Raw genomic sequence first — 15057 nt, 5'->3', positions numbered from 1 at the left:
AAAGCTGAAAACAGTATATTAGGGCTATAATGGAAAGCCATAACTTCTCAAAAAGAAAAATACTATAGACTGAGTGTTTTAGACAGACGATAAAAATCACACGCGTGGTTTCCATTTTTACTAAGTGTAGTTTTTGAGATCTGAGGAGACACATGGCTGCTTCAAACAAAGGGAACAATCCTAGTAAAGTTATTTTTCCAGTCAGCAAACATTAACAAAGTCTAAGCAGCTCCATCAATCTGCTCTTGAAGCTCAGAGCCTTTTCAATAACCATTATGTAATTCAGACTTAGAGGTGTAAATGGAAGTGACAAGCTACTTCACAAAAGAGTTGCTCTTTAAGTGATGGTGAGAAAGAACACAAATTTTAGTTAATGGCCAGGAAAAATCAATCTCTCTTTTCCTCTCCAAAACACACATGACCCTCTCCTCTCTAAGCAAGTTCATTGTCCCAAACTTATACTTGAGGACTAAAAGGTAAAGCTGTGTTCTGAGAAAACACCTTCCAATTCCCCTCCTTCATGCCTCAGCAGGAGTCACAATTCTATCACTTACTTTCTGATCAGCTGAGGCCAACCACAGCAGTGCTCTGTCTCCCCTCTATCTCTAAAAGTCTGACTGAAGCAGCATGAAGTGCAAGAGCCTGAGGTCACTGCAGCCTAACGCTGGCTTCCTGTCTAGCTGGATCCAGGTCTGACCATTTGGAAGGCCCCCAATTACTGGTTTGTTCCCATATGAGAAGGGGGAACATATTTTCTTTAATTTAAACCAAGATTTTTTTTGAAGGACGACGGTGGTTTCTGCATTCTTTGTCCTGGCGGCAGCTACATGGTGCTGCTTCATGGGTTGTCAGTGAGGAATGAAGCTGAGATTTCAGCAGCAAAAGCACAGCCCCTCCCACTTGAAATAAAGGCCATTGACTGGTGGTTAGTATTAGGATTTTACCTTCTGTGGGCTAACCAGTATTAGGTAACATTCAATAAAAGAGAGTGAGCAGAAAACTGCTGCTGTAACAGAAGTGACTGAATCTTTGCAGTGAAACAAACACCTCTTATCCTCAAAAACAACAAGGAGTCCTTGTGGCACCTTAGAGACTAATACATTTATTTGGACATAAGTTTTCGTGGGCTAAAACCCACTTCATCAGATGCATGGAGTGGAAAATACAGTAAGGTATAAATACACAGCATATGAAAAGATGAGAGTTGCCTTACCAAGTGAGGGGTCAGTGCTAACGAGCCAATTCAATTAAGGTGGAAGTGGACTATTCTCAACAGTTCACAAGAAGGGAGGAAAAATCACTTTTGTCATGCTAATGAGTTCAATGCAATCAAGGTGGCTCATTTCAAACAGTTGACAAAAGGTGTGTGTATCAGCAGGGGGAAATTAGTTGTGGAGTGACCCATCCACTCCCAGTCTTTATTCAGACCTAATTTGATGGTGTCCAGTGTGCAAATTAATTCCAGTTCTGCAATTTCTCGTTGGAGTCTGTTTTTGAAGTTTTTTTTGTTGAAGAATTGCCACTTTAAAGTATCCTGTCTCCTTTTCCTCTGCCTCCCTCCATGCTCCCCCTTTATCAGGTAATTACAAGTTCCCAGCAGAATGTGAATACCTCTAGAAAACGACTTCAAGAAGATCTTCACCTTCAGAGTTGTGGTGCTCTAAGTTCTCCAGTTGCCTTCTTACGCAGGTCCCATATCACTCGCAGTTTAGAGCGGAACAGGCCACACAGTTTGATTGGCGTTTGCCGGGAGACCATCCTTTGACAACAGTTTACAGGTATGCAGAAAAGCTGATTCCAGCAAAGAGAAGAGTCCAGCACATGGAGAAATGCAAATAATGGATGGCTTAGAAAGGAAAAAAAGTGTCTTCCTTTGGAATTCCACTTTTTATTTAATAGCAGACCACCACCACTCTTTTTCTGAATGTAAATTTTTAAGCCCTGCATTTTGCAAAATTTAAATGGTTATTATTAAACTTGTAACAAATGTTTTTCCCAAAAAGATACGCATTGATTTGAACGCATTGATGGAGATGCTGCTGCCATGCAGCATTTCCTGAAAACCATCACCAAGCGACCTTTTGTACAAGTTACATTTATTTAATGTACCTCAATGGGTTTTAACTATCATCAGTGTTTTAATAAAAAGTATTTCTGGACTTTGCTTCTGCAAAAACTGATTTGGTTAGAAATACAAAAATTCGCTCTTATTATAGGAGCACAGCTCCTTTTGCTGATTCCTTTCTTTCCATATCTAAGTGTACATCGGTTTCATGACGCTAAGCTAATTGTTATTTTCTGCTAGAGCTGTTGTGTTTCTCAAATGCCCATTGCCCTTTTAAATTCTAGTAAAGGCTGCACAGTGGTTTATTTTTTGCTTTCTTCTGAATGCTCGTGAGTTTGGTGGTTTGGGAGATGCCATTATAAATTAAGGTCTAAATTCACTACAAATTATGTCCCGCAGGTGCACTATGGACAAAGCCATTGCACTGCTGCAATTGCCTAAAAGCTGACTTCCAGAACCTTTCATGGCCAACCGTTGAGCTGAATCCAGACAGGGCTACCTGGGGGAAGCACAAAAAGGGCAGTTTGCCCTCCTGCCTTGTTTGAGAGGGCCCCCCAAATTGGGGGGGGGGGGAGCTGAGCCAAATTTGAGGGAGTGGCATTGCATCATGGGTAATATGAGACTTGACTCCCCTATCCTGGCCAGGCTCAGATCCTATCATTGCCACTATTGTCATCAACTGGCAGGTCCGAAGCCATCCAGAGCTAGGAGTAGGGTTGTGGACACCATTCCCACCAGCGGAGGGGCTAGAGCTCCTCTCTCCCTGTGAGGAGGGCAGCCACTCCACTGTCCTGGACCCTTGCTAACCCTGCTCCCCATTCCCTCCCATCTTAAACTCTTTCATTGTCACAGTAATTTTGGAAGGGAGGAGGGTTCAGTTTCAGATTTTGCCCTGGGCCCTGAAAAACCTCTTTAAAACCCTGAATCTTGAGGGCCTAATGGGATGCCAAAGATGTATCATCTTCCTCTGATTTGGTTTATTCCATTTGTTCGCATGGATAATTTTAGTAATAAAATTTTCTTCTAATAGTTCTTCTGCATTAAAAATTGGTCTAAAAAAACTCAACTAATGCCAATGCTAACAGCAGATGGTGCCTGCCTGGTCTTTAAGAACAAAACAATGCAAGCTACAACTCGGCAGAGATAGAAAAGGGCATGATCAGTGTTCTCATAAGGAATCCAGTCTAATGTGCAAAATTTTAACTTTTATAAACACATCTCTGGGGTTTAATTGCTTGGCTGTTTTCATTTGTATCACGCTGAACTTGGCAGACAATCTGTGAAAAGGTCACAAGGCTGTGTAGCTGGAGATGGGTAGCTTTAGTTCAGAATGTGTGTTTGTCAATCAGCAATGCTGCTAATATTTTAAATTGATGCTGCTTCAACTACATTCACATGAGCTACAGTGACATCCAGTGGCAACAAGGTAGGGTAATTGCAAGCATCCATTCACTATGAATTCTGCAGATATACCACCTACTATAATTCTGACTTCAAGGCAGCAGATGGATTCCAACTATGTGATTCTTTGCAACTGCACTTAGAAATAGCTCCATTTAATTCTTCATCTAGGAAGATTTTTTAATTCAGTAAACTTACTAACAGAATAAACAAGATAAGCAAGTTGTCTTTATTACTCCAGATTTATTAGTGATAATAGGGTTAATTCTTTCCTAAGGTCAGTTGCATGCAACGTATGTTACCCCTTGAAATCCTAAAAAGCTTTAGTTACTGGATGGTATGGCTTCTAAAGTCACAGTGTATTTTCTTCAAGGCCTTGTCCCCCTCCCAAAAAATCAAGACAAAGTTACATTAATGAACAATTTCTCATAACGAATACAACTTCACTACTACTTATTTTATCTATACACATACTAATACTGCTGTTGATGCTAGTTCCCCCTCATTCACCAGAAACAAACATTCAGAACAATGCCTCAGGAACAAGAATGTTTTTTATAAAAGACTAAGGATGGCTCTCCCCTTGTGAGCTAATGTAAATCAAAGGGTAATAAAAAAATATTACACAAACCATGGAACACATTTAAGTATCAGAAAAGAAGTTCTGTTAAACCATGAAAATTAAAAATAAATGTAAATAAATGTTTAGTTTTGTGGCATTTATTCTTTATTTAGCATCAGAAACACTTTCCTGTTCTTTTGTTATACACTTATAGTCACACCTTGCTATACTTACCATTATAACAAATGTAACATGTAACTACACCAAGTACTACAACGGTTTTACTTTACATTAGAATCTAATAGCACACATTCCTAATCCCTGAAACGTTAAAATGCCATCTGCCCTGGATCAGCTTTCAAATTACGCAATATGCTGTGGAGGGACCATTACATGGGACTTGGATATTTTTTTTTAAATTGAGGCTGCTGTTCAGTTGCTTATCGTTGTAGTAAATGTTCTGCTGACTCATTCTCATATTATCAAACATGACAGACAGATGTACACTATGCCACATGAAGATTACAAATAAATATGTATAAGTTTCAATGAGAAAAGAGTTTAGAAGATGTTGCAAAATACTATGTCTTACAAAGATTTTGGGTCATTGTTCTTAATAAAGATGATCATCATTTTTTGGCAAGGGAGAGACTCTTGGCCATTCAGTTTGTGAAATCTTCAGGTCCTGTTTCAAAGCCTTTCATTCATACAAAATTCTTTCTTCTTCTTTGTAGACTTCAACTTTGATGGAATCATTTAGTTCTTTTGTTGAGAGAGAGAGCCTTGTGCTAGATGTACAGGGGTGTCTCTTGGCCAGTTAGAAGCCTGAACATTGCAGCTGGCATAGTCTTCATATGAATCTGTCAATTGATTTACATAAAATATAGTAACAGTTATCAGTTCAGAATCACTAGGGGCCTGATGCACATATCACTAACAGCATTCATTGACTTCAGGGGAGGTTTTCCTGGTTTCTACCTACATCTTGGGGGAGGAAGAGTTTGTATTCAAATGCAATTGAAAACCAGCTGCTATTACCGATTTCATCCAACCATCACTGTCCAAGCTAAGGAAATTAGCCAGGAAGAAAATCTCATGTACATGAAAATTCACCCTGCCTACTCAAATATTGACTGGGACTGGATTTTCCTCTCTCTGCCCATCCAACACAGTATCTCTAACATGGAATGTGAACCTTTGAACATTCAGTTTAAACTTCACCACCCACAATGTTCAAATGCATTCAAATTTAGGTAAAGCAAGTTCTCCCACCCCGATTCCTACTAAATCAGCAATTTACAAGAAATATCATTTTTAAGCCTGTTAGCAAGGGTGATTGGACTCTGATAGGAGTAAAGGAGTCAAATAATCAAAGGAAGCATCTGGCAGTAATCCTGGTAAATACTCAGTAGGAAGAGTGGGAGGTAAGCAGAGATTTCATTTAACATTGTTAAAGGACATGGCATTGTATGAACAAACTATAACAAACTTTTTTGCAGGTATTAGAAACAACCAACCAATCAACTGTAGCAAAATAAGCACAGATGGAGCTGCCACTTTGGATTTTACACCAGGAGACGTATTGCTACAATACAAGCGGCAAGGAAACAAGTATGGTTGTAGATAGCAGTGATCATTTTAAAATAATGATAATATGCACTTGTCAGCCTATTTTAAAAAAATCAGACACTGCACAGTCAGGCCAAAGCCTTTTATAAATGTACAATTACTTAGGACAGCTCAAACTCTAGCTGCAGTAGTCCAAACGTCATAAATTACCTGGGCTATGTTTTTAACTGCTATAGCCTTCCATTGAAAGATTTTTATATACACAGACTACTCAGAATTAGTGATATCATCTCACCACTAGAAGTAGGGCTATGACCATTCATAAGGGGTAAACTGCCACCTACAGCCCTCACCACCCAGTGCTTAAACACTGCTTTACCCCTTTCGTGTGGGCCTTGGTGAGGAGTACTACCTCACCCTAACCAGAGGGTGGAAGGAGTACTGGCTACTGACTCTGCAGTTATGTGGATGCAGGCGCCACTATTGCAAGCCCCAAGGCTGTGTGGTGTGTGTTTTCCATCTCCCCAACCTTGTGGTGTTCCCTGCACAAATCCAGTTAACTAAGGCTTTATGAAGGAAGAGTTATGCCATGGAAATACTGACCAGCAAGTTAGCATGCGCATAGTGATGCTATCTGAAATTCAAAAGGGATGAGAAGGCATGTCACCAACACCCATCTTGTTTATCAGTCACTAGTTTCGCTAAACATGGTGAGGAACAGACACGTTTTACTCTCCTACCCCAATTCCCTAATCAGAGTCAGAGAATCTCAGCAAAAACATTAGTCAGTCTTAATCGCTCGCCTCTCTGGCTAGCAATTCATCTCATGACTGGAAAATCTAAAACAGAGATGCAGACATTTTTCATAGCTCTTGGCTATACAATGCTTGACTGATATTTCTTCACCTACCTGAATGGTTGATGTCTGACTGCAGTTTCAAACGTCACAATCAGTCAGGGAAATCTTTCTTGAAAACCAATGGTAAAATGCAGATAATGTAGCCACAATTGCTTTACTTGTATGGTTTGATGGAGGGCGTAAGAGAGTTTTAGCACCAGATTGTTTTCAACAGGAGCCCAAGAATATAGAGAGAGATTCTCACCAACCTGTTTCAATATTTTGGTACAATATTTTAAATTCAGACGATTCTTACCTCTCCCACTGAGTTAGACAAGGCTTGTACTATCTTCTCGTGAGCAGTGGCCACAACACTTTGCCCATTGATCTCAATAATGCGATGTCCTACTCGGACCCCGCCCCGTTCTGCTATTCCACCTCGCATCAAGCTGCAAATCTGGCAGGCAAAGTCAGAGTGTAATTAGAGTTAGCAGTTGTGAAGCTGTAGCAGGTCACTAGGAACTGGGTAGACAGACAGGTTAGCGCGCCTGAGCTGGTGCACTGAAGATAGCAGTGTGGCTGTGGTGGATCTGGCTAGCCTCCTAAGTATGTACCTATGGGGTTGGGCAGGAATGTATTCCGGTGCCACTACATCCACACTATTTTCAGCATGTTAGCTTATGTCCATCTACCTGTGCTTAAGAGGTGTGTTGTGATGACTCCACAAGATGTGACTAGAAAAACAGAATTATGGGTCTAATTTTAGGCTTTTAGAGGTTTGTTTTGTTCGCAAAAATTAAAAAAAAAACAGTGTCACAATTTTGCCCTTTATTCCTAAGGCACTGGAATACACAGGAGGTCAGATGGCTTTGGGATTGTGTACAGATCACCCAGTGAAATATAAAATAGTTGCACTATCACCATGGCAATGAAGTTTCAGGCCTGTGCAAAAAATAAAGAAAGACATAAATAAAAAAGGCAGGGGAGGCTTGGAACCTTATGAACAATAGTTCAATAGCTGATCTCAAAGCAGGCCAAACAGGGAAGGGAAAAAAACCAAAAGAATATATGTTCCTTTTGTCCATACATATGCACACTCCAAATTAAACCTTAGCCTAGATTTTTGTTTACACCACAAATTAATCCTTCCAAAATTACATGGTATTTAAATGTGTCTGTAGAAGCAACTAAATTATGAATGAGAAAATGTTAACTGCTAAAACATCCAAGCAACATGATAAGTTGAAATAACATTTTGTTGGGTGTGTTTCCTGTGAGAGTCCCTCCTATTGCTGAGGTGCCACTTGTAGCATATGATGCAAGGGTTGCCATGGGAATTTCTCTCTGGGTACATTGCAGCTTTAAAATTACTACATAGTGCTGCATCAGCTCCATCTCCAGGAGGAAGATTCCCTAAATCAGTGGTATATGACTTTATACACAAATCAGACCAGATTATATTAAAATGTGCTTTTCTCCATGTAGTCCAAGATCACAGAGAGAGATTCAGTTTAAATAGAAGGCTCCAGGGAAGCCACCTGGCATCTGTCACAACGGAACAGGTACAGTCAGCGTGTAATCCAGTGAACATACTCATAGGCGCTGACTCCGGGGGTGCTCCGGGGCTGGAGCATCCACTAGGAAAAATTAACAGGTGCTCAGCACCTCCCTCCCCCTCTCTACCAGCACTTCCTGCCCCTCTGCCACCTAACAGCTGTTTGGCGGTGCTTAGGACTTTCCCGGAGGGAGGGGGAGAAGCAGGGACATGGTGCGCTCACAGGAGGAGGCGGAGAAGGGGTGAGGACTTGGGGGAAGGGGTGGAATGGGGGTGAGTTGAGGGCGATGCATGGGCAGGACCAGGCCGAGGGGAAGTCAGCACCTATGAACATAGTTTAGCACTGTTCTTCCTATCTTAATGGTTCTCACCCAGGGGGTATGCAGAGATCTTCCAGGAAGTACACCAGCTCATCTAGATATTTGCCTGGTTTTACAACAGGCTACATAAAAAGCACTAGTGAAGTAGTACAAACTAAAATTTCATACAGAAAATGACTTGTTCGGTTTATTTTAGAATTATATGGTAAAAATGAAAAAGTAAGCAATTTTTCAGTATTAGTGGGGTGGGACACTTTTGTACTTTTTGTCTGATTTTGTCAGCAGGTAGTTTTTAAGTGAGGTGAAACTTGGGAGTACACAAGACAAATCAGACTCTTGAAAGGGGCACAGTAGTCTGGAAAGGTTGAGTGCTAGTGTCCTAGATCACCACTAATGGCAAGAAGATAGCTTGGCATCCTTACAGATTCCATCACTGGACTCCCCAAGGCTGGCAAATACAGCAGGAATTTTTTGGGTGATGTATATACCTGACCATAAGAATTGACTTGGGACTATGTTCTCATGTACACAGGCCTCTGATGGAAGAAGCTGATTATTTTAGAGAGCTGGTCAAAGCTTTTCAAGTTTCAAAATTTGAAAAAAATCTACTTTTAGATTGAGCCCCTACATGACTATATTCAATTATCTTTCTTCCTGTCTTCAGAACAAATAGAGGCGACTTTTTAAAAATCTGTCCTAAGTAACCTGCAGGAAACCTAATGACCAGTTGTAAGTTCTGTCACTGCATCTATTATTTTGGTGACAATTTAATATATATTTTTGACTGCAGTTGTCTATAGCCTTTCCTTGCAGAAGGTTGGCTTGTTTTTTAATAATAGTGCCTTTACTACCTGGGGGACCTTAACATAGTGCTCTCCTCTTAAAGGGACACTCTGTTCACATTAGATCCAAAATTTAGGATTAGGTAAAAAGCTTTTACAGCAATAATAGCAACAGAAAAATTACAGTGACTGTTTTCTCCCAACTGAAAACAAACATCACCCCACATTTACAAGACCTTTACCCAATTCTCCTCTGAATTTTACTCTGTTAATCCCTTACCTTCAGCTGAGTTACTGTCCATTTATACCAGTATGAGAACAGAATAAAAATCTATTGTTCGCATGCAAAACCCATCATGTGAATTAGAGGAACCCAACAGATAAATGAATTAGAAACTTTCTGTAAACAAAGATGAAACTGACCAATCTATCCTTTTCCAAAAATCAGAGAAATGCAATAAAGTAATCAGTTAATAGATATTACAATTTAAATTCTGTTTAAAAAAATCAATGTGTTATTAGCAATGTATATGGAAAAGTTTTTGCTTTTAATATGTATTTAACTTGCCAGTATCCCTTTAAATCTAAAATGAAATATTTCACCAAAAAATACAGAACCGGTTTAAAAGGTCACAAAAAGAAATAAACAGAGCACAAGGGCATAATAATTATTTAAATACTGCAGTCCTTAATCAGACTAAATTTCCATTGCCACATAAAGATAGAAAGTCACTCAGTGCTGAATGCAGTGAATCTGCTAAAGAGCACCCATAGGAACCATTTGAATGGAGAAGATTTTTTGCCAATATTTGGTTCTGGAGGTCCTGTTTTAGTGGTGAAATGGTGATTGTGGCAGAGTGGGCTATTCAGGTCTGAGATCAAATGTGATATCTATTTGTACTGTATCCTCCATTTTGGATTAGCACATCCATTTTATGTTATGTGCTGAACTCCTGTCTAACTTTGCCCAAAGCAAGGTTACTATGCTATGTTGCAGTCAGCTACTCTGACCAGGAAAGGTGCTCAATGCCTTGGTGAAGGACAATCTCTAAGAAGCCATCAAGACAATATACTAGGGCCATTTGAGTCAGATTCTCTCTCAACTGCCAGACCATACTCATGGAACAATGGATTCTACACAGGAGCCTGGAGGGAGACAGGACACAAGCAAGCCTATGGAACATTTGGCAAAAAGGGACAGAAACTGAATTTAAGGAGGGGTGCATCTCTGAAGGGGGACCATCCATTGCCACAATGAAGACCAACCTGGAGAGGGAGAAGGCAGGAGGGACTCCACTTAGCCAGAAATGTTGGCAAGACCTGATTCACACAAGGGGTAAGATTAAAGGTGGGAGGCTGCATCTTGGGACTTCTATTATTGTACAAAGATCTGTAAACTCTGTAGTGGTTTTTTTTTAAAAATGATGTGACTGTGATTAAGAAATTACTTTGCTAAGTCTGTGTCCCTTGCCTTCCTGTCATGGGAGGAATATGTGTAAACAACTAAGGTGTTCAGGAGGTTTGAAGCTAGGGTTAACCAGACATCAAATGTGAAAAATTGGGACAGAGGGTGGGGGATAATAGAAGCTTATATAAGAAAAAGCCCCAAAAATCTGGACTGTCCCTATAAAATCGGGACATCTGGTCACCCGATTTGAGGCAGTAATTCCAGGATCTGAGTTAGACTGTGGAGTCCCATGTCTCAGAGAATGGTTCACACAAGAGATCTGAGCTAGGGAGTGCACCCTAGAGACCCTGACCTATGACCAGTGAGTAGACTCACTCTGACCCACTTGACTTAGAAGCCTGTCGTGGGTCCCGTTACTACAATAAGAGGGTTGAGCCAGGCTGTAAAATGGATAATTAGTTCAGAGTAGAGGTCCCTTATGAAGTATGTGATTGTAAAAATATTTAACAAAATCCCTTTCACAGTTTCAGTTCTGGGCTGGGAGTGGGGAGTATGGTACAATAGGGATTAGTAAAGAGATGGAAATTGTATGATAGTGGAGTCCTTCCACAGATTTACATTTAGAGGAACTTTGTTTAAATTTACTTTTTTTTTCAGCTGATTGTCTACCTTAACAATCTTGTGAAAAATACAATACAAAACATGAGAGGGAAAAAAATGGCACATCTGTCAGCTGTCAGAAAATATTTGTTTTGAACTATACTGAAAAGAACAGCTTCCTACTTCATCTCTCTCCCATTTTTATTTTTAGTTTAGATTAGAATGGTCACTCATCAAGGGTCCCCTGCAGCAAAGGAATTTAAAAGCAACTTGCACGGTCGGATGTTACACCAGTGCTGAAGTTTCAAGTTTCATTAAAGTCAAGAAGAAAAGGCTTTTTAACATGTCCCATGTGTCTGATTCAAAAGGAGCAGCTGGCAGGGAGGAAAAGGTCACTGGGGAGGTCAGACAAGATAATCGCAGGTTTGTGGTTTACCCTAGGGCTCAGCTTAGTTCTCAATATAGTTTCCTAAAAAAGGACTCAGCATAGGGGAAACGATCATTGTTTGTATCGCAGAATAGACTTTTGTGGAGTGTCTAGATTGGCACTGAAGGAGGCATTGGAGGCACTCAGCACAGGATCACAAACCCTAGTCTAGACTAGGCCTATCCTAGGAAGTCCAGGCGCTCCGATTATCTCTGCTGCATCCTGCAAAGCTTAGACAATTTGCCAGAATGGGCTATGGTCTAAATATGGAATTCCCCTATCTAAAAGCAAACTTGCTTTGAGCACTAAATCAATCAATCTTGTTCCTGGCTTCTGTGCACATGGACCTGCCCCAGCCTTAAGTGCTTCTGCAGCTCCAGAAAGGACATCTCTCTACCCCAATCATTGCCTTTCACCTGTAAAATCAGAATCCCTTGTGACTCACCCGGAACAGGACACAAAACACATCAGCCCACTCCCACATGATCCACACCACATAGCCAACCAGCAGTGCTAGTTCACAGATCGCACAGGGAATATGAACAGAGTGGAGGCTGACCTTCAAAGCAGAAGTTCTCCTTCTGTACCAGTAGTTCTGAACTAGCTCTAGTAATACCTACTATACTACACCACCATAGATCTATTAATTACCCCACCTGCATTTCATCTCCCCCACGCCAATGGAGACTTAGCTAGCTAATACTTTGCTCTCAAGGCAGGCCTGCCCCAGTTGGAGAATTGTGATCCTAACTCCAAAGTCTAGCTGCATACATGACTATTCAGCTCACTCAGCTAAATCTAGATTACTCTTGTTTACAATATGCCCTTTTTCAGATGCATAAATTCCAAAGAAGTGCAAAATCCTTATGCCTTGCTTGGAATGAAGTGCAATTCTTTATACTGCATAACTGTTTTATTTAATCAGGTACAGTTATATTGCATGCACATGAAGGGAGGCCAAAAATTTGGCCCTTCATAGTCAAAAAAATATAATGCATATTTGGAACAGGAACAAAGACACAGATTTTACATTAAGACAGAAATTCTTAGAGCTGGACAAAAAAATAAATACATCACAATGGGACCAAGTCAGTAGTTTTCCTTTCACGTGACTGACATATCTCCTTATTCTACTGCTCTAAACAAAGCAGTGCAGAGCCAAGACAGCAACATCACCACTACAAAAACATTTACAAGCAGTTCCCAAACAGCAGTATCTGAGGGCCTGTCTACACTACCTGCTGGATCAGCAGGCAGTGATCAAGCCAGCGGGGGTCAATTTATCACGTCTAGTACAGACATGAAATCGACCGCGGAGTGCTGTCCCATTGACTCCAGTACTCCACCAGAATGAGACGCGCAAGCGGAGTAGATAGGAGAGTGTCAGCTGTTGACTTACTGCAGTGAAGACACCGCGGTAAGTAGCGTAGCTGAAGTCGTCCCTGCATGGTAGTGTAGACAAGCCCTGAGATACCACACTCACCCCTCTATTTCTAACAGACAAGTTACAGCGGTATATCAGCGACAGTCGGGTAAGAAATGTAGTAAATTTTGTCTTTTCATAGTCAACACTGTGCAGAAGACTGTGCTGGGGTCTATTCTGTCTTCTAGTAAGAGGCAGGAAGGGCACGGCTTGATTTTGTGGATCAGAGGTGCAGTTAGCAGAGATTTTAAAAACTGAACAGTTTATCTTTTGTAAACTGAGAACAATAATAAAATTGTCTTTTGATTCGTAAATTGAGAAAAAAGGTGATCCTAGCTGAGAAAGAATCAATACTGTATAGAATCCCATGATGGCAATTTTTGCAGTCACTATCCTTATTATAACCATATGTCAAGCATTATTATTTATTTGTTGAGCTCTGAGCATTTTGTTCAGTGTTAAATATAAGCATAATAAAACATGGCATGTGCCCCAAGGACTTTGCAGTCTAATTCAGATACAGTCACAATACACTGGCAATGGGGCAAGCTGGAAGCAGTGGAAGTGCCCGAGTTGAAAGGCTTTGTATGGATGAAAAATATCCTCACAATATTGGCAATTTCCTTAGAACCCTCTCTCTCTAAATACAATGCCACAAACAATGGAATCCTTTCCTAGTCTGTCAAAGCTCACGCAATATAAGGGAGAGAAAATGCCTCTCTAGTCATTGCTCCTTGTTTGCGAAAGCAGCCTCCTCCAACCTTTTGAAAGATATTTTCATCTGTATTGTAAATAACAGTGTGAGTGATGCCATCGAACACATGGACTGTAATTAGATCTCAGGGTTCTGCTGTGGTTCATAAACCACTTCAGCAACCCTTTCATGGTTAAAGGAGCCAGCGGAGCCATCCACAGAATTGCAACCTTGATTTCACTCCCACAGAACATATCATTTTACAGACAATTTTTACCTTCTAATCATACAGATGACAAAATCTTCCAGAGTGCAGTACATCCATTTAGTCCAGCTCTCTTATCAAAACAAGATTTTTCAATAAAATTAGAAGTTTATTACCTGCCACAGGGAATTTGTACATAATAATCAGACAGGAAAAAGCCATCATGTGCCCAAAGAACCCTGTAAATACATTTTCCTCACTATAAAAAACTGCAGACAACAGGTCCACTTACAGTACACGCTTTCAGAAGCAAGCAGAAAGGTGAAGGGTCAGCCCTAGAGCACAAAGGCAATGATAAGTCTGCATTTCTGTGGCATATTCCATCTGATGCTCTGATAGAGCTTTACAAACGTCAGAGAATTAAAAGCCTTCACAATAGGAAAGCAGTAATATTTTACCCTCATTTTAGAATCTGATCTAACCAGGAGAAGGACCATGCCTTGCACTTGGTGGGAGTCAACAGAACCATAACTACAGGCACAGATTTGTCTATCTCAAGTTCTGTGCTTTAAGCACTGGCCAATGCCGCTGCTCCTGTATTTGCAAGACAGCCTTTTGGGCTCCTCAGTCGCTGGCCATTGGAGGCAGGGCCCATTGCAGAGAAGCACTGAGTCTCGGTGGGGGGGAAATGCTGAATGCACCACTGTAAGGAACACTCTCCAGTAACTAGGAAGTTAAGCAACATTAGTTCTTCAAAGGAGACCATACAGTGTCAATGGGGTGAGCCTGATTGTAGAGTGTGAACCGGTCTCTCATGAATTAAAGACAGTGGCAGCATTAGGCATGTATGTAATAGGGTCTCCACAGCACGCAAACAGACACTGCTCAGATCACTTCAATTCTTCATAGCATCTAAATCCAGCACCAGTGGGGAGAGAATGAATGGTCTAACTGCCTTACCCCGCACACTGCTTAGAAAGTTGTGCTTTGGCTCCACCTCTTGGATTCCTGATCCAGGCCAGGTGTTGGTGCAGCAGAGGCCTTGCAGCCTCACAAACAGGTGAATGGGTGAGGGTTTCAGGCAAGTGGGGCAGCATGGGCTATCATAAGCCTTTCTCCCAAATCTGGACCTTAGCGTCCAAAATCTGGGTGCTTAGCATGAACCTCCAAGCTTAATTACCAGCATGGATCTTATCTCGCTGCCACCA

At 41.0% G+C, this 15057-nt stretch overlaps 2 protein-coding genes across 7 annotated transcripts in view; one reads left to right on the top strand and one right to left on the bottom strand.

Annotated features, from left to right (window-relative positions):
• The window catches only part of ENTREP2 (endosomal transmembrane epsin interactor 2), a 520309-nt gene extending 518183 nt beyond the window's left edge, over positions 1–2126 (top strand). The window contains exon 9 of the mRNA XM_075069089.1: positions 1580–2126. Coding sequence (XP_074925190.1) covers positions 1580–1765 — 186 coding nt within the window. The 3' untranslated portion in view covers positions 1766–2126. The remainder of the gene's footprint in view (positions 1–1579) is intronic.
• A 1483-nt stretch (positions 2127–3609) lies between these two features.
• APBA2 (amyloid beta precursor protein binding family A member 2) overlaps positions 3610–15057 on the bottom strand; it is a 261358-nt gene continuing 249910 nt past the window's right edge. For all 6 annotated transcript variants that reach the window (XM_075069577.1, XM_075069575.1, XM_075069572.1 and 3 more), the window contains 2 exons: positions 6752–6892; positions 3610–4888 (listed from right to left, as the gene is read on the bottom strand). In XM_075069577.1, coding sequence (XP_074925678.1) covers positions 4817–4888; positions 6752–6892 — 213 coding nt within the window. In that variant the 3' untranslated portion in view covers positions 3610–4816. The remainder of the gene's footprint in view (positions 4889–6751; positions 6893–15057) is intronic.

Source organism: Chelonoidis abingdonii, chromosome 9 (assembly GCF_003597395.2).
Source record: "Chelonoidis abingdonii isolate Lonesome George chromosome 9, CheloAbing_2.0, whole genome shotgun sequence".
Classification (NCBI taxonomy): Eukaryota; Metazoa; Chordata; order Testudines; family Testudinidae; genus Chelonoidis; species Chelonoidis abingdonii.
The sequence above is the reverse complement of the archived record's forward strand: the minus strand, read 5'-3'. Positions and strand labels throughout refer to the sequence as shown.